The following is a 27,764-nucleotide window of genomic DNA, read 5'->3' on the forward strand; positions in this document are numbered from 1 at the left end:
CCCATTCCCCTTGCAATGACCTCCGTTGCCTTCCCCAGCTTCCTGCAATGGGCTCGGGCTGGAACTGGTTTCTGGGCAGCAGAGAGCCAGCCCCGGGCCTGTCCCTTCTGCCCCCTTGCCTTATAAACCCATCAGACGGCAGAGGCACAGCCCTGGGGACTGCCTGCAGCCCGCCAGCCCTGGCCTGAGAGGAGAGGAGAGGAGAGGAGAGGAGAGGAGAGAGCCTCAGGTAGGGACTGTCTCTGCTCTGTCCAGATCTCTGAGGGTGTCAGGACTCCTGGGATCTGTTTCCAGCGCTGGGAAGGGGTGGCGGTCCAGTGCCCGGGTATGGGTTCTCAGCGCCCGCACTCCTGGGTTTTGGACTAGGCTCTGAAAGAGGAACGAGGTGTAATGGTTGGAGCAGGTCAGGGACAGGAGCCAGGACTCCTGGGTCCTATTTGCGCTCTGAGTGGGGAGTTGGTGGGGGCTGGTGGTTAGCACCCTGCCCTTGCTCCGAGGCACAGAGATCACCTGTCCGGGAGATTCCTCCTGCTCAGAGTGACATGCGGAGCAGGAGGAATGGGTTGGGGGCTATTTCTCATCCCCCCCACCAGAGATGCGGTGCCCAGCAGCTCCGCTGTGCTGCACTCCCCAGTCTCACCCCAGGCGTTGACTGGCACCCACTGCTGAGCAACCCTTGCACCCGGGGGTTCCCCTGCCCACCACGCAGCACGGGCGCTTCTCCGCAGCCCAGCACCCAGGAGGACACGAGGGAACCGGGCTGAGCGGCACTACTTGGCTTTCTGGTGCGGATCGCAGCTCTCTGCAGCCTTGTGCGATGGGCAACTCCCAGCTCCGGTTTGCAGGTGGAGTGACCTGCTCGAGGTCTCCCCCCTGCAACGAGAGCCCTAAGTCTTGCTCCCCTCTTGCTCCCTTCCCCTGCAGGGCCTAGACTCACAGCTCCAGATTCCCAAGCTCAGCCCTAGCCCTGGTCCTGCCAAAAGATAGGCCTTTTCCCTGCTCTGCCCATCGAGCTAGAAGCAGGCGCTCATGCGGGTTAGCTTTCATCAGTGGAGGCTGGATCTGAAGCCCACGCTGCCAGAGCTTGGAGGGAGGTTTGCAAACCCAAGGGCTGTGCCCTCGGCTGTGGGAGAGCTCCACCACAGCGTGCCCGTTTCCCCGTTCACCCTCGCGTTGCTGGCTGCCCGCTGCCCCTGTTGCAGCCCCCTGCAGGGTCTAACCCGGGGGTTCTCCGCCCTTTTGGACACACGGTGCCCCTGCATAGACTCGAGGCCCTCTTCAGAAACGGCCAGCTCTTAGACTTCTCTCTTCTTTTTTGGCCTACAGAAAAAATAACAGAGCAGCCTTTCTGTTGCAAAGAACTCCAGGGGAGGGATTTCTGTTGAAAATCTCTGTCTTTGTCTTGTGAATCGTGTTTGTAACCTACCAGGGCTAATGTGGCGTGGTGACCTTGACAGCATCTCACTGCACCCCGGGGTGCTGGTACCTCCCCGGTTGAGATTCGCTGCCCTAACCCCTGCCTGTTCCTTTGCTCCCTGCATTTCTGGCTGCAGCAGCTCCCCTTCCTCTGGGGCAGGCTTCCCTTGGCTGGCGCAGGGGACAGATTGTGGAGTCAGAGGTGCCCAGTCCCCAGCACTTTGCCTGGCAGCGAGCACCTGGAGCCTTCCCCTGGCCGGCCTGTGACAAGTCCTGGCCAGCACGAGCTGGGTCTGGAGGGCCTGGAGCCTGAGCTGACAAGGCTGCACCAGGGCCTCCCAGCGCTGCCCAGCCCCGGGACGTGGGTTGCACCTGGCAGTGGCAGCCCAGAGCAATGCCCCCATAGGAGTCAAGGGTAGGATCTTCAGGGGAAGGAAAAGCCAGTTCCTCCAGGAGTCCCCCTGAGGTCCAGCTTCACCTGCGCCATCACGTTACCTGGCCGGAGCTGCACCCATGGGCCCACAAATTGCACCGCATGCCCACACATCGGCTGAAGGGGCATTTCCCTGACCCTCCCTGGGGGTGGGTCCAGCAGCGTGCCCTGTGCACATCTTGGCTAAGCTGGCCAAAGGTTTGTTATTGTCTGGCATCCTCCGGTCAAGTGAAGGTGGCTGGCTGCCGAGCAGAGGCAGCACCCCTGGGCCGTGCCCTCTGCCTTCCCCAGGGGCCCGGGTGGGCGGGCCCGGCAGCGTGCAGCGAAGCCAGCAGAGCGTGCTCACGCCTGCTGCTCCCAGCTGCACCCGAGCAAAGACCCGCTTTGCATCCCGGGGCAAAGAGCTGTGCATTGATCCTTTGCGGGGGTGACTGCAGCTTTTGCACCCCCAAAGCAGGAGCCAGGCCCGACTCGTGGAGAGGCTCGGCCAGGTCTCTCTCACCCCTGCAGCGCCGGGGCCATGGAGCTCTCCAGGCTGCCCCGGATCGAGGACGTGGAGGAGGAGAGCATGCTGGGCTTCGTGCACGGCGTCTCCGGGCCAGGTAGGGCAGCTATGACCCAGGCGCAGCGTGGAGGTGCGGGTGATTGCAAGGGGGTAGGAAATCAGTCGGGGTCCCTGGCTCAGCTGAGAGCGCCTCCGGCTCTGCTACCCCAGGGGGGCGTGGGCAGGGGTCTGGGAGGAGGGGGCAGGGAGGCAGAGGCTGGGGTGTGGGGCACGGCGGGCCCTGCGCGGGGGCTCATCGCAGCCTCTCCTGTCCCGGCAGTGGTCACGGCCTGCAGCATGATGGGGGCAGCCATGTACGAGCTGGTGCGCGTGGGCCACGCCGAGCTGGTGGGCGAGATCATCCGCCTCGAGGGGGACCTGGCCACCATCCAGGTGTACGAGGAGACCTGTATCCTTCCTGCCATCCCCTGCTGGCTTGCCCCTCGCCCCTCCACTCCCCCGCCAAGTCACCCCTCACTCCTGCCCTTCTCTGAGCCATGCCTCTCCCTCCCCTCTGCCTGCCCCTGGCCCTGGGTGTGCATGGGGGACCGGGTGCTGTGCTCGGGGAAGCCCGCCCCAGCTAGACCCCCAACTCGTGCCTTTCCTGAGCACGGCCGCAGCGGGGGTGTGCGTGGGGGACCCGGTGCTGCGCACGGGGAAGCCACTCTCGGTGGAGCTGGGCCCGGGCATCATGGGCTCCATCTTCGACGGGATCCAGCGCCCCTTGAAGGACATCACGGAGCTGACCCAAAGCATCTACATTCCCCGGGGCATCAACATCCCGGCTCTGTCCCGCCACCTCATGTGGGACTTCGCCCCCAGCCCCAACATCCGGGTAAGCGCACAGCTGGGCCAGGAGCAGCCCCCGGGCAGCTTTGGTGGGAGACTCGCCCTTTCCAAGCACTGGGCAGAGGTCCCGGTAGCAAGGGTCTCGTCATGGGCGATACTGAACGGCTGAGGCTGCCACAGTCTTGGGGGCAAGGAAGGGCTGGGCTCTGCAGGTACAGAGAGGAGGCAGGCCCCCGAAACTCTGGGATGGATGCAATGGGCACCGCATCTCCAGGACCACATTCAGGCATCTGAGTGATGCCAGGGGCAGTGCCCCTTACTGATGCCCCACCTGCCCCTGGCAATGCAGGGCTTCCTGGCACCGGGCAGGCATGAATGGGTTGTCACCGACACAGTCCCCGTTGACACAGCACCCCTCATACCGGCTGGGATCACCACCGAGCCTTTGTACATCACAGCCCCTTGCCCTTCCCAGGGGCACTGAGATCAGCGCTGGTTGCCAGGGAATAGCACCTCCTTCTGAGTCCTCTCGCAGCTCCCACACAGCCCTAGCACGGGCCAAGCGCGGGGCTTAGCTCTGACTCAAGCTATGGCTATGCTATGGTGGGCTCTACATGAGCTGTTACCACACAGGAAATATCTGAGAGGCATTATGGGCAGCTTGCTAAATGCATCCGCTCAGGGCTTAGCTGGTGCCAGAAAGGCAAACGACATGTGAGGGATTATTAATAAGGGAGTTGTAAACCAGACAGGAAGTATCAGGATGCCCCTTTGTAGATTCATGGGGTGCCCCCATCCTGAATCCTGTGCCCAGTTATGGTCCCCGCACCTCCAAAATGATCTAGAAGAACTAGAGCGGGTGCAGAGAAGGGCCATAAGGATGCTGAGTGTATGGAGGGGCGTCCCTAGGAGGAGAGACTGCAGAGGCCAGGCCTGGTCGGTTAGGAAAGAGATGCTTGAGGGGGGAGAAAAGAAGGGTTTACAAAATACTGACCGGTGAAGAGAAAGCGAATAGGGGTCTAGTATTGACCGTTTCTCTCCATACAAGAACGAGGGGTCACAACATGAAACCAGTAGGCAGTACGCTTAAAATGAACATAAGGAAGTACTTCGTCACACAGCGGGGAATTAAAGCGTGGGACTCAATACCAACAGATGCCGGGGAAGCTGAGCTTGTCGCCAGATCCCAAAAGGGATTGGAAACATTCTTGGAGGAAAGGGGCAGCATCGCTATTGAGCGTGGCAGCGAGGGGTACAGCTTCTGAGTCAGAGCTTCCCAGACCTTAAGTGCTGGAGGCTGCAAATGAGAGGGACAGTGGGAAACCCTGACCCAGTTCACTCTCCCTTTCAGGCTCTGCTTTCTGCCCCATGTGAGACAGGAGGCTGGGCAAGATGGACCCATGGTCTGGCTCACTCAATGGCTATGCTTGTGGTCTTACTATCCCTGAATCCCTGTTGTCCCTTGGCCCCGAAGGATGTATGTAAGGACAAAAGCATCTTAGTTCCCAGGTCATCCTTCTGCTTCTGCTGCTCTTTCCTCCGCAGGGCTCCCCGTGTAGGTGTCAGTTGTGGTGATATCCCAAGCAGAGGCATGGGGAAAGGGTGCAGGGGTGGATGAACCCCTGCAGAAAAGCAGAGGAGGGCTAGGAGCCTAGCCAGGGACACCCCCTATGAGGGGTGGTGGCTGTAAAAACCTGGCCTAAATTGGCATTAAGCAGTACCCCGTGCTGCACATCTCTGTCCCATCCTCTTGGCTGGAGGTCTCTGCAGCTCACCCATCCGTTCTCTCCCCTCCCTCCCCAGGTTGGCAGCCACCTGACCGGCGGGGACGTCTACGGGGCAGTGAAGGAGAATTCCCTCATCAAGCACAAAATCATGGTGCCACCTCGGAGCCGGGGGACGGTGACTCACATTGCCCCCGCGGGGCACTACGACATCTCGGTATGTCCATGGGGAATGACCTGCTGGGGCAGGAGCATGGGGTAGGCAGCCTTTATCCAGAACAAGGCTTGTGATTGATTGATTATGCAGCATCGGGGTGGGGGGAGGGCTGGAAGCTGGCCTGACGGCACAGCTGGTGAGTGCTCAGTGCCAGATTTGCCAGCTGCTATCGCCCGTCATGCTGGCACTGCTGTAGGAGCTACCATCTCACTGCTACCCCATAGGGACAGGGCCAAGTGCCAGGCAAATGGGGCCTCTGACCTTGAACTTGGGGATGGGGGCTTCTGGTTCTGATCCGGGCAGACCTAAGCTGAGCCATGTGGATCCTGGATGCAGGATTATCACCTGGACTGATCTGAAGGGTTTTAGGGTTTTTAAAGATTTTTTTTGCCATCTCAAGCAACATCAGAGGGCACATCCTGCTCTGTGTATTAATGGATGAATTCAATTCTCTGTATTTCACAAGTCCCTCTACATCTTCTCCCATGAATTGACTCTTCCTTGCAGTCGAATGCAGCCAAAGGGAACTAGATTCCCGGAGCGTTCTCCGCCTCCCCTCCCGTGGCCCCCTCCATATGGTCCTTTCAGCAGGCACAGCTGCTTTTCCACACATGGATCCTCTCTGTCCCAGTCCTGCTCTTGGCTCAGTGTCAGGCTTCTTCAGGGGGGCTGGGCTTGTTTGGCTTGACAACATGCATGCAGCCAGTGCCACGTTGTCAAAACAGAGCCTGAGACACAAGCGGTTTCGGTGCAGCTCAGCCAAGCCCCGTCCAGCTGGTTCCAGCAGTACGTTACCCTCTGCTCCTGCCTGGGGCTGTCCAGCAGAGCAGCACATAGCACTGCACAGGCACCGAGCCTCTCCGCTCGGGTGCATTGGCATCATGGCCCTGCTAATGGGCGGGAGCGCAGAAGCAATGGCAGAGCCGGGAGTGGAACCCAGGAGTCCTGGCGTGCAATCCCCTGCTTTCACCGCAGCATCATTGAGATCCTCACCAGACATTGGGATCCTTCAGCCTGCTGCTGCATCCAGCAGTCTCCCCCCGGCAGCAAGAGCTCTGAGAGGCAGGAAAGGCTCCCAGGATCTGACTTAATCCATCCTCCAGCTCTGCAAGAGTCTTCCCACAAGCTCCGGGTGTAGCCCTGAGTGTCAATGGCTTGCAAGCCATTAGCGGAGTTTGATTTTCTTGTGACAGTCTTGTTACCACAATCCGGTCTTGCCCCAGCCATTATCTTGCATTTTTTGTGCAAGAGACACTGCCCAAGCTTTCATGGTTTTCATATGCAGCACAGCTTGCACCTACTTTATTTGAATCCATATAGTGATTCTGGCTTGACCTCTCAGAGACCTCGAAGGCAGGAGTGATTGCTGTGGCTGTAGGGCCCAGATGGGTAGTTAGCCGTGTGAGTCTGAAGGCAGGGTAGGCAGGCACCTTTGTAGACTAACCAAAAAAAAATGTAGACAGCTTAGCCAGATTCACAAAGGCATTGGACACATTCTTGGAGGAAAGGGGCACGGGTTGCTGTGGGAGTGAGGGGCTCAGCTTCTGTATCAGAGCTTCCTGGACCATCAGTGCTGGAGGCTGCAAGGGAGAGAGGAACTGGGGGGAAATCCCTGGTTAGAGCCAATTCACCCTCCCTTTCAGCCTCCTTTCTCTGCCCTTGTGTGACACAGGAGATTGGGCAAGGTGGACTCGTGGTCTGACTTGGGCCATGGCAGCTCTTAAGTTCCCATGCTATGTTCTTGCAGAGCACAAGCTTTGGTGAACCCAAGGTTACTTCAGCAGATGCTGGGGTCCCTAGTCAAGGGCTTGTCTGAGCCAGTCCCTCTTTGAAATAGAGCAGATCTCCTATCAAAGCACCAGTAGGGACACTGCACTTGCCGAGAGTCCAAACCTGCGCTGGGGAAGCTCTGCCAATGTTCCTGTGCACCCGCCAATGTTCATCTTATCTGTCACCAGAACATGGTCCAGCTGTGATGTCTAGGCCCTGCCTCTTGTCCTACTTTTGCCTACCAAAGTGAGGCCAAAACCTGTCCTTGGAAGTGGGAACATGCCGCCCCTTTCCTCTGTGCAGCTGAATAGCTCAAGCACCTTGATCCACTCTCAGGGGCTTGTCGTCACTGTGCCAGCCCCAAATGCCATTCTGCGATCCTCATCTGCTCTTGTTTACACCCTCCAAACCCAGAAAAACCCCCAGTGAGACCACTCCAGTGCCATGCCCAAACATGCAGGAGACCAAGGACTTGAGAGCACGCACACAGGGAGGCCATGTAGCAGCTGTGTTGGCCCGTTGTCCTGTGTGGAGCATGTCACCATATGTGCGAGAGGGCCAGGCGTGCTTGAGAACATCCTGGCTGAGTGCATCCTGCCATGGGGGGCATGTTTCCAGCCCTTTCTTCTCCAGTTTTCCAGCTGCCTTTCTCAAATTGCAAACCTCTGGCTGCACACAGCAGTTCAGTAGCTGTCACACCCGGGCCAAGTATAGAGGTAATAAAACCACCCCGCTGTGTCACTCATTAGCTGTTCTGGCTGCAATACAGCCACAGAAGCTCGAGTCCAGCTGACTCTGCTCTGCCCCCTGCATCTGGTTCAGAGCTGCTGGTCTCTCCTTGCTGTTCAGGTGGTTTTCTGGTGCCCTGGCAGCTTTCACATGGCCTCTGGCAGGGAGGGGGAGTCCATCCCCTGTTGATATAGATGCAGCCATTGCTTCCTGAGGAGCTTTTGCTCAATATAGGGGCTTCTCTAGTACAGAGGCAGGTAGAAGGCTGCTCCCAGCCCCTCCTGGATGAAGGGCATGGCAGTGTATCTAGTGCTGTGAGTCCCCTGCACTCAGTCCCCAGTACCTATCTAGTACCTTTGCTCCCCAGAGCCTAAAGAAGTGGCATATACATATACATATATACAGCCTTAAGGTCACTCTGATGGCCATCAGGGTTAGGGAGAGCCCAGAATATGGGGAGCAGATAGTTAGTTATCCTCCTCTCCCAGGGACCAGCTGCAGAGAGCCCTGGTCCCCAGGGCCACAGCCCAGCAGTCTCCCCCCTGTCTCTCCAGGATGTCGTGCTGGAGCTGGACTTCGAGGGTGTGACTGAGAAGCTCAGCATGGTGCAGGTGTGGCCCGTGCGGCAGATCCGGCCTGTGGCTGAGAAGCTCCCTGCCAACAACCCTCTGCTTACGGGCCAGCGCGTCCTGGATGCCTTGTTCCCGTAAGTGATGCCCTCTTCCTCTGGGGTGGGGAGGGAGATACCAGGGGCACAAATGATGCTCCCTGCCAGGGTGAGGGGTGTGGGGCTGGTGTGAGGTCCTTGGAGCTGAGCCTCACTCTCTTCGTGCACTCTCTTTGTCTGGGAAGAACGGGGCCTCCCTGGATGCCTCCATTCCTCGGGATCAGGGGCAGATCCAGGGTGGCAGTGGAGCAGTCCCACCCCACTTTGATCCCTGCTCCACCCAAACTTTAAAGCCAACTGCCTGGGAGAGGCAGCAGCATTTCTATTCAGGCAGCGCAGAGGGAATCAGCTAACGTCATGGCTCACTGTCATCCCCCGGATTCCTGCTAATCTCTCCACTCCATGGGTGTTAATGGCCCTCTTTCCTTTTTAATGGTCTTGCTACTCCACTATTCAAACTATCCTTTTTTCTGCAGAGGTGCTGTCTGTCAGCCAGTGCTGGGAATCTCTCTCCCATTTCACAGCCCTGCAGACTGTTCTTAGCTCTAGCTAAAAACCTTACCTCAGGTGTGGTCATATTAAGTCTGGTATAGAAATGACTGACAGTGAAGTATGGGAGGTGCTGTCAAAACACCCAAGAAGGCGAGATTTGTTTTTATGACTCTGAATGAGAGATGCATATTTAACTAGAATGACTGTGGGACTAATGACAATATCTTTTGCCTGTTTTGACTATTTTTGCCTAGTTTGTTGTGTGATTTAAAAAAAAAATGAATATATGATCTAGCAAATCAGTGCTTGCTTCAGTAGCTATATTTCTTTTTCCTATGATCTTAAACTGAATGCTATAGCGTTAGACCCCCCAAGCACATTAGTAAAGCTTCTGATTTATCTTTAAGTGGAGAGAAACATGTGTTGTGTTGTATGTGATGGTGAGACACACCTGCTGCACCCACCTCTTCCAAGTCCTACATCTGCCCCTGCCCGGGATGACTGCTGAAGTAACATCTCTCGTTAAGGCACATTTCTGAGCAGAGCCCCCTTCCCCTGTTCCCACAGTGCTGGGCATCTCCAGCATCCAGGGCAGGGCTGCCTTCCTCCTCCTATGGATACTGCAGGGCATAGTCTCCGTTTTCTGCCAGGGATTGTGGTGGTTTTGTAGGTGACCAGCTTCTCTCCTGCATTGCCTGCGTAGCAGATCTTTCTCTTCCTTCCATCCCTGCTCCCAGCCTGAGGGCCCGATTCCCCTCTGCCCTTGAGCTCATGCAAAACACGGGCACGTCCATCACCTCTCACACTCACTTAGTGCTGGTGCAAATGATCCTCCCTCCTCCTCCCCCACCGCCCCCCTTCAGTGCTCCCAATGTTTTAGCCTCCACTGCTCCTCCCCAGAGTCAAGCAGGGTGAACTGGTGCCCAGGACTGGTCCACACCTTGGAGCTCAGCTGATGGATGGGGTCAGGGCACAGGGTTTTGAGGGTGCTCGCACTTGACGTGCCTCAGTGGTGGCAGAGCTCCCCTTCCTGCCGGCCGGGTGTGCTGGGTGGAATAAAGCTTTTGGTGTTCCCAGCAGAAGGCTTGCAAAGGCTCCCCCATGCCTTCTGCTGGCAGTTGTGGTGTCTTCGGCCCCTAGGGCTGCCCCTGGCTGTGCAGAGCCACCAGCCAACTTGCTACAGAGGTGGGTACATGCACACAGAGGCTTGGCCTCATGCTGGCTGGCAGGGCATCGAACTCCAGGCCATCGCTGCCTCAAAGAGAGGCCTTTGCTGTGTGTGCTGAGGGCATGGTCCCATTGGCAGGGGGCACAGGGAAGCTGGGACAGTGGCTGGCTGCCAGAGGGCACTCCAAGCACACCCATGGATGGCTTTGGCCCCCTGCACTATGCATCTTGGGTGGTGTAGATCTGCCCCTGCCCAGGGCAAGGCTGTTGATGCCCTGAGCTCGCTTGGGCAAGAGGAGGAGCCTATGCCTTGGGAAGAGCCACAGCTCGCTCTGTGCCCCACTTTCTTAGATTTAATAGATTTTGTAGACATTAGGGCTGGAAGGGACCTCGAAGATCATCAAGTCCAGCCCTCTGCCCCAGGGGTAGGAAGTCAGCTAGGGTCAAAGGACCCCAGTGAGATAAGCATCCAAGCGTTTCTTGAATAAGTCCAGAGTAGGTGCCTGCAACACTTCTGGAGGGAGCCTATTCCAGGTCCTGGGGGCTCGGACAGTAAAGACATTTTTTCTTATGTCCAGCCTAAAATGGTCTTGTAGGAGTTTATGACCATTGGTCCTTGTTTTTCCTTGGGGCGCTCTGGTGAACAGATGTTCTCCCAGATCCTGATGAATACTCTTTGTGTACTTAGAGATGGCCACCAGCTCCCTGCTGAGCCTACGCTCTTCCAGACTGAACAGTCCCATGGCTCTCAGCCTCTCTTCATAGGACCTATTCTCTTGCCCTCTGATCATGTGCGTGGCTCTCCTCTGGACTCTCTCAAGCTTCACCACATCCTTCTTGAATTGCAGAGCCCAGAACTGGACGCAGTACTCCAGCTGCGGCCTCACCAAGGCCGAGTACAGTGGGAGGCTGACATCCCGGGATTTACTTGAGAAACATCTATAGATGCAAGCCAGGATTTTGTTTACTTTACCAGCTGCAACATCTCATTGGTGGCTCATGTTCATCTTGTGGTCAATCATGACCCCCAAGTCTCTTTCAGCAGTGGTACTAGCAAGTGTAGCGCTGCTGAGCCTATAAGTATGCCGCAGGGTTTTTTTCCCCGAGGTGGAGTACCTTGCATTTATCACTGTTGAATGTCATCAGGTTTGTGTACACCCACTTATTAAGCTTATCCAAGTCAGATTGGATCACTAGCCTGTCCTCAGGTGTGGATGCTATGCTCCAAAGTTTAGCATCATCGGCGAACTTGGCCAGTGTGCTTCTGATACCAATGTCCACATCGTTGATAAAGATGTTGAAGAGGACGGTCCAAGGACAGAGCCTTGGGCAATGCCACTGGCTACAGAGTGCCATAATGACTTGCTGCCATCAACTACTACTCTCTGGGTCTGACCTTGGAGCCAATTTCCCAGCCATCAGACTGTGGTGTAGCTGAGGCCACATTTGGCCAATTTTTCCATGAGGAGGTCATGGGACACCAGATCAAAGGCTTTTTTAAAGTCCAGTTATATGATGTCAATCTCTTCTCCCTTGTCCAAGTGATAGCTCACCTGGTCATAAAAGGAGATGAAATTGGTCAAGCAAGACCTACCCACAACAAACCTGTGCTGGCTGTCCCTCAGGATGTTGCCCTCAGCCAGCTTATCCAGAAGGGTCTCCTTGATAATTTTCTTGAGAATCTTACCAGGGATTGAAGTCAAGCTGATTGGCTTGTAATTCCCAGGATCCACTTTCCACCCTTTCTTGAAGATGGGTACCACATTGGCCTTCTTCCAGTCTTCAGGTACTTCACCTGAGCGCCATGAATTTTTGAATATTTTTGCCAATGGTTGGGCTATGACACCTGCCAGCTCTTTTAGTACCCTAGGGTATAGTCTGTCAGGACCAGCTGACTTGAAGGTGTCCAGCCTCTCAAGGTGATCCTTTACTAGATCAACACTGGTGCTGGGTATAAATACACCCTCACCCTGGCTGTCCTGCATCTTGCTAGACAGTGCAGTCCCATTGGACTGACGAAAGACTGTAGGGAAGTCAGGTTGGCCTTTTCCTGGGTGTTGGTTATCAACTGTCCCATTTGGTTCAGCAGGGGTCCAATGTTACCCTTGCTTCTTTTCTGATTCCCTACATATCTGAAAAAGGACTTTTTGTTATCCTTGATATGTGAAGCCAGATGGAGCTTGGTTGCAGCCTTGGCTTTCCTGATCTGCTCCCTGCAGGCATGGACCAGTGCTGAGTACTTCTCCTTGGTAGTAACTCCAAGCTTCCATCCTTTATAAGTCTCCCTTTTGAGGCATAGGAGGTCCTCGAGTTCCCTGCTGAGCCAAGGGGGTTGCTGCACCCTTGTGCTACCCTTCCTCTGAGATAGGATAGCTGTCCCTTGTGCTGTCAGGATCACTCCCTTGAGGAGCAACCACTCCTTTTGGACTCCTCTGCCTGTCGAGTTGTGGTTCCTTAGGGTCTCAACAACGAGCCTCCTGAGCTTGTCAAAGTCAGCTTTCCTGAAGTTGAGGACTTCTGCTTTGCTGACTGACTTGCCAGCTTTGGAACGGATAGTAAAGGTGATCAGCTCGTGGTCACTGTCACTCAACTTTCCATCAATTCTTAGGTCACTGACTATGTCATCCCCTTTTGCCAGTACCAGGTCCAACAATGCTTTGCCTCTCATTGGTCCATAGACTTCTTGAGTCAAGTAGAGCTCATCTGTGCATGTGAGGAAGCTTTGCGACTGATCGGATTTGGCCGAACGCTCTTCCCATGAGATGCCCGGGTAGTTGAAATCTCCCATGACAACCATGCACCAAGAGCGTGCAGCCTCAGCCAGTTCCCTGCCGAATTCCTGGTCCTGTTCTTGTTTCTGGTTCGGAGGTCTGTAGTAGACTCCTACCATGATGTCCCCTGAGCCACGTTCCCCATGTATTTTGACCCAGAGAGACTCCAGTCGTCCCTCATGGGTGTCAAAGTCAATTTGGAGGGATGTGTAGTTGTCCTTGACATAGAGGGCTACACCCCCACCCCTTTTATCTGCACGATCACGCCTGTACAGGGTACAGTCATCTATACCCATGGCCCAGTCATAGGTGGAGTCCTACCAGGTCTCCGTTATCCCTATGAGGTCGTAGTTATTCTTCTTTAGCAGGAGGACCAGTTCCTCTTGTTTATTTCCCAAGCTCCTGGCATTGGTGTACAGGCAGGCAAGTGTCCCTTTGGGGGCCCTTGCCTTCCCCACTGATCGTTCTGGGGCTAGGGTAGGGGTGGGTTCCCTTAAGTGCCTTGGCCCTCTGGATTTACAAGGGTTACCCAACGGGTCAGCAGTGGTGATAATCCCCCTAACCTCCGGCGGGCTCAGTTTAAAGCCTGGTCAAGCAGCCAGGCTGGCTGAAAAGAGCCTCCTCCCCAGCAGAGAGAGGTGGAGGCCGTCTCTCCCCAGCAGACCACTGCCTCTCTCACCAAAGAGTGGACTGTGATCGTGGAAGCCAAAGCCTTCCCGAAGACACCAGCGCTGCAGTCTTTGGTTCACTACCTCAACCCATCTCTCCCTCCTCTGCCCATGACCCATAGCCGGGAGGAGCAAGGAAAACACCACCTGCACCCCCAACCCCCTAAATCCCGGTCCTAGAGCCCTGTAGTCTCTCATGACCTGGCTGGGATTGCTCTGAGCCACGTCACTTGTGCCCACATGGATAAGGAGCATAGGGTAGTGGTCAGAGGGCTGGATAATCTTTGGGATCCTCTCTGCTATGTCCCGGATGCGGGCCCCTGGGAAGTAGCAGACCTCCCGGGCTAGGGGGTCGGGGCGGCAGATTGTCCCTTCAGTCCCCGTCAGGAGGGAGTCTCCCACAATGACCGCTCTGGGTTTCATCGTAGGGAGAGTAGGGGTGGGTGATCCTCCCTTGCCTGCAGGAGCTGGCATCTCTGCAGGCTCAACTGGGGTTGCAAGAGGTTCATACCTGTTACAGAGCCCCAGAGGGGAGGGGACCTTGGTGCAGATCACCTTGAGGCCCTTGACCACCTTGGTCCAACCCCCTGGCTGGGCAGTATGAGAGCTCCTCCCTTGTCCTAGGAGGTGACCTTGGTCTACCCTCCGCCTCCAGGGGGTGAAGGGACTGGCAGTAGGTATTGATCTCCTGCTCGCTATCCCTGATGGCACGCAGTCTCTGGACTGCAGCCTGGAGCTCCTCTATCTGGCGTCCCAGAGCCTCCAAAATGGAGCAAAGCTCGCAAGGGGAGGTGGCCATGCTCCCGGTCCCAGGAGCCTGGAAACATGCCAGGCAGCCCCCCGCAGCCGAGAGCCAGGGGCTTCGTCTTTGTGAAGCCGGGAACCACAGGCTCCGTCTGGGTGGAGGTCTCTGAGGTGCGGGGGGGCACAGACTTTGAGGGGACCCTCGGGGTGTAGTGTGTGCCCATCCACTTCGTGCCACTAGTAGACCGGCTACTGATGGGACTGCCTTCCCTAGGGGGCGTCACTGGCAGGGCCGTGGGTCCTCCCGCTCATCCTCCTGTGCAAACTCCCATGCTAACTTGTGCGCTGGGCCCAGAAGTGCACCTGTTTGTGTGGCTCCGGTTGCGTGGCTCCCTCGGGGGCTGGGCCAAGTAGGAGCCGGGGTGGGGGGATGTGACCCTCCTCGGCTCCACTCAGCCACCTCCCAGCTGGCTACGTCCCTCCCACCACGGGCCCCTCCTTACTTGCAGGCAGGCTGGGGCTTGTTGGGGGTCCTGGGGTCTCTCCTGGGGGGTCCCTGGGCTCACGGGGGTGCAGCAAGCTTTCACCTGCACATCTCGCACCGGAGCTGGGACGCTTGCTTCCCTGCTCAGCCATTCTCACTCCCCCACACACCCTCTTCCCACCAGATGCGTGCAGGGAGGGACCACAGCCATCCCAGGGGCCTTCGGCTGCGGCAAGACCGTCATCTCGCAGTCGCTGTCCAAATACTCCAACAGCGACGTCATCATCTACGTGGGCTGTGGGGAGCGGGGCAACGAGATGTCCGAGGTGCTGCGGGACTTCCCGGAGGTGAGACGAGGGCAGCTTGCAAGCCCCGGGTGCCTCCTTTCTGCTGGGGGTGGGTGATGCCCTGGCACTGGGGGTGGCACTGCAGCCGTGAGTGTTTGGGCTCCTCCTGTCCAGCCCAGTGGAGCTGTGTCCATCCCACCGATGACTCCTCCAGGGAGGCTCCATGGTTCTTCTGGGTCTGGGGGGAAGGTTTGTGGTAGGGACTGGGGTCAGAGTGGGTCCCTTCAAAGCCAGGGTGGGACTTAGACCCCCAGAGGGACCTGCCTGACCCTGTAGCAAGGCAGGGCCTTCTTCACCAGCATGAGCGGCCTTCAGAGCTTGGGAGCAACTGCTATGAATGTAGCGGGCTGAGGGGACAAGCTTGTCCCTCCCACTGACTGAGCACAGAGTCGCCTAGCCTGTCTTGTGCTTGCTGTGGGTGGCTGGGTTAGTAGGAGCCACTCCTGACTGGGCCAGTGGAGCCATGCTGAGCTAGTCCAAAGTGGGAGGTGCATCCAACCTGGGCCAGGAGAAGCCATGCAGACGCTGTCTCCAGGCCTGCCCATCTCGCTTGCCCAGTGTAGGGGCTCCGCTCTCAGTCTACCAGCTGCGGGCTGTCAGCACTCAGGGCATTGCCCCTGCACTGACCATGCTCTGCTTGGCCCAGCTCACCATGGAGGTGGACGGGAGGACGGAGACCATCATGAAACGCACTTCGCTTGTGGCCAACACGTCCAACATGCCCGTGGCCGCCCGTGAGGCCTCCATATACACAGGTGCATGAGCACCCCTCCCCAGAGGCTGGGGGATATGGCTGGCGCCCCTGCCAGCTGCCAAGCACCCCTTGCCACAGCACCCATTGGGCGATGGGTTACTGTGGCCAGTGTTGTCCAGGTTGCAGGGAGCATGGACCACAATCGAGGAGATGGGGTGACGGGAGGTGGAGTGCTCTGGGAAGAACACCGCACACTTCAGTATGCATGGCTGTCTGTCCTGGGGGGGGATAGAGGGGGCTGCCGGGCACCCCAGCAGAGCGGGGAGTGGGAAGCTGGTTGGGAGGGGTCCAGCAGAGCTCCTTTGTTCATCCCGTGCCCCTGTCCGGCAGGCATCACCCTCTCTGAGTACTTCCGCGACATGGGCTACCACGTCAGCATGATGGCAGACTCCACCTCCCGCTGGGCCGAGGCACTGCGTGAGATCTCCGGGCGGCTGGCGGAGATGCCAGCAGGTAACGCTCCCTTCTGCACGCCTGCCCCTCGCTGCTTCCCTGCTCCACCTCCCTCTGGGGAGAGAGCAAGGGGGCAAGGCACTTGGCAAGCCCCTGCTCCATCCCAGGCCCAGAGCCGAGAGTGGAAGCCCAGCTCTGTCCCTGGGTTTTTGGAAGGGGCAGGGGATGAGAAAGGAGAGACACCATCCTCTTTCCCCAGGCATTGACCAGGCTGGCACTGCTCTGCTTTCTGACATGCCATCAGCTGGTCTGGTTTCCTCCCATCCCTCCCACTGCCCACATGGGCTTGTCTCTTCTCTGCAGCCATGGGATCATCCCCTGTTTGGTGCCATCCCATCCTTTGGGGCTCCCCTCTCAGGTGTAGGTGACCTCAGTGGTTCTCTGAGTCAGAGGGAGGGCTCCTGGCCCTGTGCAGAGGGTAGTGCTGGCATCTGCAGTGCCCTGTGAGGTGGGGGGGCAGCGCTGAAGTAGCAACCTCCTTGTCCCCCCCGGAGTGACCCAGCCACATCCCCAGTCCCAGCTCTGGGGACTCCCCGGCCCTTCCATCCACTGGCTTTGGATCACATGGCATCTCCCTGAGCCTGCCCAGTCTCAGGGAGCTTGTCTCACTAGTGTGGTTGGGACCTGGTGCCACAGCCCTGAAACTGTATCTTGATCTCCAGACAGCGGCTACCCAGCCTACCTCGGTGCCCGCCTGGCCTCCTTCTATGAGCGTGCGGGTCGAGTCAGGTGCCTGGGCAGCCCCGAGCGGGAGGGCAGCGTCAGCATCGTTGGAGCGTGAGTCCTTCCCAAGCCCTGTGTTTCCCTGGGGCTGGCCACCGACCCAGCCGTTGGCTTGGGAGGCTGATGAGGAGGGGCCTGGGGAGATGATGGAGGAAAGGGGCCAGAATAGCCATGCCCTGGGCCCCCGAGTGCCAGCTACAGGTAGCAGAAATGCTCAGGATGGGATGGGGATGTAGCCAGTTAATGCATGAGCTTCTGCCCCAGCCACAGTGTGGACTATTGCCTAGTGGTTTATGCTGAGGCTCGTTTGCCATCTCATCTCATCTCATCCCATCCATCCATTCATCCATCTGTTTCATCCATCCCATCCCATCCTGTCCTCCGTCCATCCCAGTGTCTGTCCCACATGCACTTCTGTGGGGTTTGAGGACCCCCTGGGAGAGCTCAGCAGCAGCAGGATCCTTAGCATCTGAACTAAGCCCCTCCCCATGTCCCCCACTAGGGTGTCCCCTCCTGGAGGTGACTTCTCCGATCCTGTGACTTCCGCGACCCTGGGCATTGTCCAGGTGAGTCTCCTGGGGCTGGGCATTTCCCCTTTCCCCTGCCCCATTCTAACCCACTCCCTTCCCCCTGCCGGCTGCTTCCTCCAGGTCTTCTGGGGCCTGGACAAGAAGCTGGCCCAGCGGAAGCACTTCCCCTCTGTGAACTGGCTCATCAGCTACAGCAAGTACATGCGGGCGCTGGATGAGTACTATGAGTGCCAGCACCCGGAGTTCCCCGCGCTGCGCACCAAGGCCAAGGAAATCCTGCAGGAGGAGGAGGACCTGGCTGAAATTGTGCAGCTCGTGGGCAAGGTGTGGGCTGGGTGCTGGGGAGGGGAGGCTGGGCTGGGCTGGGCTAAGGGAGGGGAGGTGGAGATGGAAGGATGAGGGAGGGGAGGGAAAGGCCATGCCCGCTTCCTTCTGCAGCCCCTGGCCATGTGCTGTGTCCCCCCTGCAGGCCTCCCTGGCCGAGGCCGACAAGATCACCCTGGAGGTGGCCAAGCTGATCAAGGATGACTTCCTACAGCAGAACGGCTATTCCTCCTATGACAGGTAACTGCTTCCAGCTGGGCTGCCGCAGCTTGGCTGCTGACTGCTGCTCACCCTGGGGCAAGGAGTGGGACAGGCTGCCCCCTTTGTTACCCCATTCCAGGGTTTTCATAGATTCATAGATGTTAGGGTCGGAAGGGACCTCAATAGATCATCGAGTCTGACCCCCTGCATAGGCAGGAAAGAGTGCTGGGTCTAGATAACCCCAGCTAGATGCCTATCTAACCTCCTCTTGAAGACCCCCAGGGTAGGGGAGAGCACCACCTCCCTTGGGAGCCCGTTCCAGACCTTGGCCACTCGAACTGTGAAGAAGTTCTTCCTAATGTCCAATCTAAATCTGCTCTCTGCTAGCTTGTGGCCATTATTTCTTGTAACCCCCAGGGGCACCTTGGTGAATAAAACCTCACCAATTCCCTTCTGCACCCCCATGATGAATTTATAGGCAGCCACAAGGTCGCCTCTCACCCTTCTCTTGCGGAGGCTGAAGAGGTCCAGGTGCCCCAGTCTCTCCTCATAGGGCTTGGCCTGCAAGCCCTTAACCATATGAGTGGCCCTTCTCTGGACCTTCTCCAGGTTATCCACATCCCTCTTGAAGTGCGGTGCCCAAAATTGCACGCAGTACTCCAACTGCGGTCTGACCAGCGCCCGATAGAGGGGAAGTATCACCTCCTTGGACCTATTCGTCATGCATCTGCTGATGCACGATAAAGTGCCATTGGCTTTTCTGATGGCTTCGTCACACTGCCGACTCATGTTCATCTTGGAGTCCACTAGGACTCCAAGATCCCTTTCCACTTCCGTGCCACCCCGCAGGTCATTCCCTAGGCTGTAGGTATGCTGGACATTTTTCCTCCCTAGGTGCAGCACTTTGCATTTCTCCTTGTCGAACTGCATCCTGTTGTTTTCTGCCCACTTGTCCAACCTGTCCAGGACTGCTTGTAGTTGTTCTGTGCCCTCCGGCATGTCCACTTCTCCCCACAGTTTTGTGTCATCCGCAAACTTGGACAGAGTACACTTCACTCCCTTGTCCAAGTCGCTGATGAAGACATTAAAGAGTATCGGTCCAAGGACCGAGCCCTGTGGGACCCCACTGCCCACACCCTTCCAGGTCGATACCGACCCATCCACCACGACTCTCTGGGTGCGACCCTCTAGCCAATTCGCCACCCACCGGACTGTGTAGTCATCCAAGTCACAGCCTCTTAACTTGTTCACCAGTATGGGGTGGGATACCGTATCGAAGGCCTTCCTGAAGTCTAAGTAAACCACGTCAACCCCTACTCCTGCGTCCAGGTGTTTTGTAACCTGGTCATAAAAAGAGGCTAGATTAGTCAGGCATGATCTGCCTGCCACGAACCCGTGCTGGTTTCCCCTCAGCATAATTTTTCCTGCCGGGCTCTCGCAAATGTGAGCCTTGATAATTTTTTCAAAGACTTTGCCAAGCATGGAGGTGAGACTGACTGGCCTATAGTTGCCCGGGTCCTCCTTCCTCCCCTTCTTGAAAATGGGGACCACATTGGTCCTTTTCCAGTCCTCTGGGACCTGGCCCGTGCGCCATGAGCGTTCGAATATTACCGCCAGTGGCTCTGCGATGATGTCAGCCAGTGCCTTCAGTACCCTCGGATGAAGCTCATCCGGGCCTGCCGACTTGAACGCATCCAGTTCCTCCAAGTGACTCTGCACCATCTCAGGGTCTACACATGGCAGTCTGGCGCCTTGCTGCTGCCTCTCTACAACCCCAGTGAGAGACTTGTCGTGCCCCTCGCTTAGGAACACTGAGGCAAAGAACTCGTTGAGGAGTTCAGCCTTGTCCCCCCTGTCTGTCACCAGTTGCTTCTGCCCATTTAGCAGGGGTCCTATTCCTTCCTGGGCCTTCCTTTTACTCCCTATATAGCTGAAAAACAATTTTTTGTTATCCTTAACTTGGGATGCCATCCTCAGCTCCATGGTAGCTTTGGCCTGTCTTACTGCCTCCCTACAAGCGCGAGCAGAGGAGGTATACTCCTCTTTGGCAATCTCTCCCCGTTTCCACTTTTTATGTGCTCCTCTTTTAGCCCGTAGGCTGCCCTGGATTTCTCTGGTCAGCCAGGGAAGCTTTCTGGCCCCTTTCCCTCTTTTTCCTCGCATCGGGATCGTCTCCCTCTGTGCCCGAAGGATCATTTCCTTAAGGCACAGCCACCCTTCTTGGGCTCCCATCTCTTCAAAACTCCTACTCTGCAGTGCGTCCTTGACTAAACGCCTGAGTTCATTGAAATCAGCTTTCCTAAAGTCTAGCACTTTCACCCTACTAGGCGAAAGTAGGGTGGATGATAGGGAGTCTTTATGGAAGTCCCTGGCTTTTTACTTTCCCTGCTACATATGTCCATGATTCATATACAATTATATATATATATATAATTGTATCTATGTGTATGTAAGCTGTGGGGAATCAAGGACATATATAAAATTATTAATGACATGCATCTATCCACAACCTGATTGGGTCTATGTTAATGAAAGGGGTTGCTCATGAAGACTCCCTCACCAGCAAAGTGAAGAGTTTATATGATAATTACTTAATAGCTCTTTACCTAGGATGGCTTCAGAGTTTATCAGTTAGGCTTCAAGTCTTAACAATGAGGCTAGTCCTTGTGGTAACGGGCTTTGGTTTGTGTGGCTATAGTGAAACACTTAAGTCAGTGCTTTCTTGTTTACATTAGCAAAAACCTGGGATCTGCCCGTACCACCCTGCCTCTACAGGGTAAAAAGAAAGTTTGGCCCAACCTTTATATAACAGAAGATGTAGGCAAGATGGAGGCACTTATGCCAAGGCCTCTAATGAGTTTGTTGCACAGGGAAGGCCCCAGGGACAGCCTGGATTGGGAGAAGGCCTAAGGGAGGCATTTCAGCTTCCTGGCCTTCGCTGTCCATCCATCTGTCTGTCTGTATTCCCCGTCGCAGGGTGGGTGTCCATTGGTGATGTGCAGTGGGTGCATGTGCACTTCCTGAGATTGGCCGTTGCCAGTGGTGCCATGACGTTCATGTGGGTGCCATCCCATTCTTGCAATGCTGGGGCTGGTCCAGCTCAGCACCCTCCATGGCTCTGAGGGGCGGTTTTCAAACTCCCAAAAGTCACAGAGCCCTTTCATGCCTCTTCTTTTCGCCACAAGACCCATACCCTTGTCCTCAAGACTGATGGCCCAGCAATGGTGGCATGCCACCTCCCACCTCCTTCACCATTACCCGCAAGCTCTTTGACTTATGGTGGGACCCTAGGGTTTGCAAGCCACTGGGGTACAGCATCCCTCCCTGCCTGGCCTTGACCGCTGCCAGTGCTTCTGTGCCCCCTCCCCATGAGACAGTAGAGCGAGCACCAGCCTGGATACAGCCCACCTGGTTTCTCTCCCCTTTCAGCTGGGCCAGGACAGGGTGTAATGGCAGGAGCGGGGAGTCAGATACATGGTCCAGGGGCTCTTTGAGGTCGCCTGAGGTGATAAAGCCCCCAAGCCTGGAAGGGGCCTCATGCACCATCTGGTTCAGCCCCCTGCATGGATGTGGGATTGCATCTCCTAAACCACCCCTGACCAGGCAGATCCAGACTCCTCAAGAACCACCATGAGGTTTCTTGAGCAGGTCTATTCCACTGCCTCGCTGTCCTAGCACTAGGAACGTTTTTCCCCTGCGATCTAATCTAAATGAGCCTTGCAGCAGTTTAAACCCATTGTGTGGGCTCTGTTCTCTGCAGCAAGGGAGAAGGGTTGTTCTCCCTCTTCTTCGTGGCAGTCTTGCAAACACCTGGAAAATCAAGTCTATCTCCCCCCAAGTTTCCTTTTCTCTAAGATAACTCTACACAATTCTTTCAACCTGTCCTCATATGGTTCCCCAGAAACCCTGTCTTGCTGGCCTCTGGACCTGCTCAGGCTTCTCCACATCCTTCTTACATTGTGAAGTCAGACCTGCACACAACGCTCTAGGTGAAGCCTACTCAGAGCCAAGTTAAGTGACACTGTCAGCCCCTGCGATCCCTGTGATCACACCTAGTGCTCCTGTGGATAGAGCCCCAAATGACACCTGCCTTTTGGCCACAGTGTCACACTGCTGACCCGTGTTGAGGCTGCAATCTACCAATACCCCCCAGTGCTTCTCAGCGATTCTGCTGCCTGAATTGGCACCTTTGGTTATTCTTTCCCCCTGTCTGCCTGCATTGGACGTCATCCTGTTGCTGCTAGCCCAGTCCAGGAGTTCTCCTCCTATCTTCCTGTACTTTTGCTGCCCTTTCCAGTTTTGTCTCATTTGCAAACATGATCTGGAAGCTCTCTGTTCTGGCTTCTAAATCGGTAATGAACCCAGTCAGACCCTCTGGAACCCCCTCAAAACCGTCTGCCATTTTGATGTTGATCCATGTATAACTCCCCTTTGCTTGTCCTTACTGAAGCAATTATCTACCCACCCGGCTGTAATTTTATCTCGCCCATGTTTCTGCAGTTTGCTGATGAGACTATTAAAGCCTTGCTAAAGTCCAAGCATACTATGTCTGCTGCATTCCCTTCATCCACTACTGACTTCGTCAAAGAATGAGATCCAGTTGGTTTGATGTGATTTGCTCTTAGCAAATCCATGCCAAGAACATCAGGATCAGCCTTTCTTCCTCCAGATGTTTACAAATTGGCTTCGTTATAGTTTTCCCAGTAGGTTCCTGGGTTTTGAAGTTGGGCTGATCAGTTTGTAGTTCCCAAGGTCTGCTTTTTGCCCTTTCGTTTTTTGAAAGACAGGCGCTGTGTTGACCCTCTTCCAGTCCTCTGGAAAATCACTTTTCTTCTATACGTATAATTGCTCTGAGATCCTTTCTGCCAGTCTCTTCCATGGGATGAACTTGCCAACTTCAGTTCATTCACACCAATCCAAAGCTCTCAGATTCTCTTTAGTTATCATGTCCCTCACCTTTCCCTTTGTCTGTATTTTTGTTGTGAGCTGTTGGATTGCATCAGTTTTTTTTGTTAAGACTGAGGCAAAGTAGCCCTTGATTACCTCTGCTTTCTTGGCACCTTCTGTTAAGAGTTGACCCTGGGGAGTTGGCAGTGGCCCCGCAGCTCCCTGACAAATTCTTTCTTTTGACACGCAAATTCGTGAAGTTCTTTCTTTCTTTCTTTCTTTCTTTCTTTCTTTCTTTCTTTCTTTCTTTCTTTCTTTCTTTCTTTCTTTCTTTCTCATTGCCCGTAACATCTCTTGCCAGCTGGGATTGAGTCATCTCAGGAGCACCATGTGTGGCCACGTCGGTCTCCTGCTGTTCTTCTTATCTTTTCACCAAGCCAGAAGAGCTTCTAACAACATCATGAGTGCCAAGCTGGGTCAGACCAGTGGTCCCCGTAGCCCTTTATCTTTCCCCGACAGTGGCAGAACTGGATGCTATGCAGGGAGAGCGCTGAACTAGATATTTCTAGAGTGATGTTTCCCCTTTTCAATCCCTTCTCTGGCATCCACCATTTATTTGGCACTATAGAGCTGCCAAAGGAAACACCTCCCTGTACTCTGCTGTTCAATAGTTATCAATAGATCCATCAGTCATGAATTTATCTGTTCCCTTGTTGACTCTGGCTATGCTATCTGCCTCCACCAGTATCTGCCTCCATCACCTCCTCTGGTAATGAGTTACACATGTTTAAAAAGCCTATCTCTTGTTACTTTTAAACCTGTCACCTACTAATTTCAGTGGGTGCCCCCTTGTTCTAGTATTCTGGGAATGGTGAACAAGTTAAGCTTTCAATACTGAGTCTTTTAGAAACTGTCAGCCCTCTGTGACCCCGTTATCCTTCAGTCTGTCCACCCACAGGACATTTACTACTGTTTCTGAGTCAGATGAAATCTGCCTTTTTCAGTGAAGTGGTTAGTTCTGCTGACCTCGTGCTTCCCCTTAGATTCATGAATTCTTTCAGATCATGACACTTCCACACAAACTTTTCATAACCTTGATGTTCTCTGCCAATTCTTCCTTACTGGTCAGGATGAGATCCAAGGTGGATGATCCCCTGGTCATAGCCTCAGTTTTCTGAAACAGAAGGTTGTTATCAACACATATTAAGAGCATGCTAAGTTTTGCTGTATTATTCTTCCAGCAGATATCAGAGAAGTGAAAATCCCCCATATCATAATTTTTGTATATTCTCTGCTGATGATCTTCAAGAATATCTCATCCAACTTTTCCTGACTTGGTGGTTTGCAGTAGAGCCCCACTATGATATCACCACTGTACTTTTCCCCTCTTCCTCCTGGACCTGGGGACAAGCATCTATAGCAGGGGCAGGCAATTATTTTGGGTGGAGGGCTGCTTACTGAGTTTTGGCAAGCCATCGAGGGCCGCATGACAGGCAGCTGAAGGAAGATTAATATTAATTTTCTAAATTTTTTAGGGGCCCCGCGGGCTGGATAGAATGGCCTGGCGGGCTGCATCCGGCCCCCGGGCTGCATTTTGCCCAGCCCTGACTATAATGATGACGTACCCTGTGGAACTACTTCCTTTTTTTGTAATCCTAACTTTCCAAAACAGAGGCTATTCCTCAGTGTTGATGTTCCAGTCATGGGAGTTATCCCACTGAGTCTGTAATAGCAATCAAGTCCCAGTTTGCATTACTAGTTAGGCTCTCATGCTGTTTATTGCCCATGCTCCTTGCTCATCAGAAAGTCATGGAGAAGTTGAGCTGGAAGGCAGCCCAGAGGTCACATCTAGTCCAACCCCATGCCTGAAGCAGGATCAGCCCTGTCCAAACCATCCTGTACAAATCCATCATCTGACCTCTTACTAAAATTACTGTCACCCGTGCCACAACACAAGACATCACACCCGAACCTGCTATGGGTAAGGCAGGGGGATGACAGCAGTCAACATCCTGCTGCTACAAAGGTAGTCGATATACACTCAAGAGATATGTATACCTGCATCAAAGGTACTTTGCATCTTGCCCTACTCATTTTCCTCTTGCACCTTTGTCTACTCCCCACCCCAGAGAACCTAGTTTAAAGCTTTCCTTATTAGGCTGGCCAGACAATGCCCAGAGATGGTCTTTCAGCTGGATCCCTCTCTTTGGTAGAAATCCTCTTCTTCAAACATCTGCGTCTTTTTGAAGAATCCAAAGTCTTTGCATTGACACCAGTGCAATAGCCCCTGCCTGGGCCTTTATCTTTAATGGGGAGGATTAAGGCCTGTACCCCAAGCCCCTTCATTCTGCCTAGAGCCTTGTAGTCCCCTCTTATGTGCTCAGGACCGCTTCTGGCTGGGCTCTGTGCAGAGAGGTTGTGGGGTGGGTGCTCTGCAGAGGGCAGCCAGGGGTAGGGATGGAGCAGGCTCCAGCTGTGGTGGCCCTGTGCCCAGGAGCAGGAGGTGAAGGGTAGCAAGGAGCACACTTGCACCAGCCAAGCCCAAGCTCTGGCGTGGTTGGAGGCTCCCAGATGCACCCATGTCTCTACCTGGCAGGTTCTGTCCTTTCTACAAGACGGTGGGGATGCTCCAAAACATGATTGCCTTCTACGACCTGGCCCGGCACGCGGTGGAGTCCACGGCCCAGTCCGAGAGCAAGATCACCTGGGCGGTGATCCGCGAGAGCCTGGGCGACATCATGTACAAGCTGAGCTCCATGAAGTTCAAGGTGAGGCACTGGGCAGCCCTGGCCCATTGCAGCTGCACACCATGGCACGGTTGGCTCACAGGGCAAGCGTGGTTAACTTCACATCACTGGTGCTCCAGGTTGGCTTGTGTCTCATGGCTTTCCCCTCCATCCACCCACCCTTTGCCTGTGCTGAGTGTCTAGCTAGGTAGGCAGCTAGGAAGCTGCCCCTCACCCATCCATCCATCCCTGCAGTACCCCCTCCACCCATCCTTCCTTCCCAGAGCCTCTCCCGGCCCCATCTCTTACCTGTTCTCTGAGCCTGGTGGCCCTTGCTGCGTGCCCTGCTCACTCAGTCCTGCAGCCCTCCCAGCCCAGGACAGTTGCAGCCACCCAGGGGACAAGGCTTGGGAACTCTCCTGCCTCCAGGCACTAGGTCTGTCCCAGGGGAGGAGGACACAGCCCCCTCACTGACAGTGCCATGAGGAGGGAGGGTCCTCGGGTGACTGCTACCTGCTGTGCATGGCCAGCCCTGCCCTGCCCCTGCTGCTAAAAGTGAGGCAGCCTCGATGCCACAACGCATTGCAGGGCACGGGCCCAAACAGCTGCTTGACTTGTCTGCCTGCATTTCCGAGATCCCAATCAGCAGCTTCCTGAGAGGATTTCCAGAGGATTTGCTCTCACGCTTGTCCCCCGAAGCTGTAGAGCAGGTCCTCCAAGGGGCCCAGGGCTGCCTTCCCCTGGGCCCCACCTACAAGCAGGACTGGCTCCTGCCGTGGCTGTGCTGGGGTCTGTGTGGGGCACAGGTAGTCCAGAGAGCTCCCCCCAGCCCAACATGCTTGGCATGTCCTTCTGGCCTGGTTGACAAAGGGATTTAGCACCCGGAGCGCTGAGCGAGTAGAAACGTTCCAGAGCACGTGATTTATGTTGACATCTGAGTTGCGCAAGCTGGCTTGGCGCCTGGGCCCGGGCTCTGTAGAGCTCGAGCTGAGCTGAGCCCACGGGGGGTTTCCTATAAGAACATAAGATCTGCCCTGTCCTGGGTCAGACCGCGGGTCCGTCTTGCCCAGTCTCCTGTGTCACAGGGCAGCAGAAAGCGGAGGCTGAACAGGACAGTGACTTGGGTCTGACCTGGGCATTTCTTTCTCCCTTGCAGCCTTCATCATTTAGGGTCTAGGAAGTCATGATGCAGAGGCCGTGTCCCTCACTCCTGTGCTCAATAGCGACCGATGCCCCTTTCCTCCAAGTTGTCCAACCCTTTTTTGAATTTGGCTAAACTCATGTCAATGGCCAGAGCAAAGCCCCAACGGAAGGGGTTTGCTCTGGCCATTGACATGAGTTTAGCCAAATTCAAAAAAGGGTTGGACAACTTGCTTCCCCTGGAGGGCCTGTGGGGCTGGATGTCGGGTGCTCAGGCTGGGTGTGATTATTTAACTCTTTTCCATGGCCTCATTTTTAACCTGGAATGAAAACTAGTTGGCAACGAGCATTCGGGATTTTCATTTATCAGAGCTTGCAGGGAAACTGTCTGCAGCTTCCATTCATGACTGTTTTTTGGGGAGAAGCCGACCATTGTTTGTTTCTGGCTCATGCTCTCTCTCCCCCTGCCCCAGCAGGCGGTCCCTGCGGACAGGGCCATGTAGAGAACAGGAGGTCGGGACCTTGTTTCCTGCTTCAGGAAATGTACCTTGCTGTTCCTGAGCCAGTTTGTACCATGCGGGGCTGCGATAGCCCATCGAGGAGCGAGAGGAGCCTTTTCCAGTCCTGGCTGCCCCAGAGTGACATTCTCCCCTTCCCCTCTCTCCTTTGCCAGGACCCGGTGAAGGACGGCGAAGCTAAGATTAAGGCAGATTACACCCAGCTCAACGAGGAGATGCAGAACGCCTTCCGCAGCCTCGAGGACTAGGGGGCCCAGGACGGTGGGCCGAGCCGGCTGTGCTCCCCTGGATGACATGTGCCGTAACAAAACCCCCATCCCTGGCCCACGGCCTGGAGAAATAAACCCTGCCAAGTGTTTCCTCTCATGCTTGCTTTCATTAATCAAGAGGCCTCGCTAATGGAGGAGCCTCCATTTCCTCTGCACCTCCTAGCGTGTGTGGCGGGGCATGGAGCCACTGGCCGGGTTCTGCTGCCGGATTCTTGCCTCCGATGCTGCTCCGTGAAGGCTGTGCCCATCCCCACGGGGACTCAAGACCAGCTATGCG

At 55.4% G+C, this 27,764-nt stretch overlaps 1 protein-coding gene across 2 annotated transcripts; it reads left to right on the plus strand.

The window, feature by feature from the left end:
- LOC102571000 (V-type proton ATPase catalytic subunit A) lies at window positions 1-27,584 on the plus strand. 2 transcript variants are annotated; one of them, XM_019497623.2, is made up of 15 exons: window positions 1-229; window positions 2,304-2,451; window positions 2,674-2,802; window positions 3,014-3,228; window positions 4,986-5,123; window positions 8,177-8,328; window positions 14,800-14,962; window positions 15,609-15,717; window positions 16,047-16,169; window positions 16,832-16,946; window positions 17,395-17,458; window positions 17,543-17,746; window positions 17,892-17,986; window positions 25,431-25,602; window positions 27,374-27,584. In XM_019497623.2, exons 2-15 carry the CDS (start codon window positions 2,370-2,372, stop codon window positions 27,464-27,466), a joined length of 1,854 nt encoding a protein of 617 aa, XP_019353168.1. In that variant the 5' UTR covers window positions 1-229; window positions 2,304-2,369; the 3' UTR covers window positions 27,467-27,584. The 2 variants fall into 2 exon arrangements, with proteins under 2 accessions (XP_019353168.1, XP_019353169.1); XM_019497624.2 differs by having other exon boundaries at window positions 2,307-2,451.
- The last annotated feature ends 180 nt before the right edge of the window (window positions 27,585-27,764 follow it).

The sequence above is a fragment of the Alligator mississippiensis genome, chromosome 15 (assembly GCF_030867095.1).
Source record: "Alligator mississippiensis isolate rAllMis1 chromosome 15, rAllMis1, whole genome shotgun sequence".
Classification (NCBI taxonomy): Eukaryota; Metazoa; Chordata; order Crocodylia; family Alligatoridae; genus Alligator; species Alligator mississippiensis.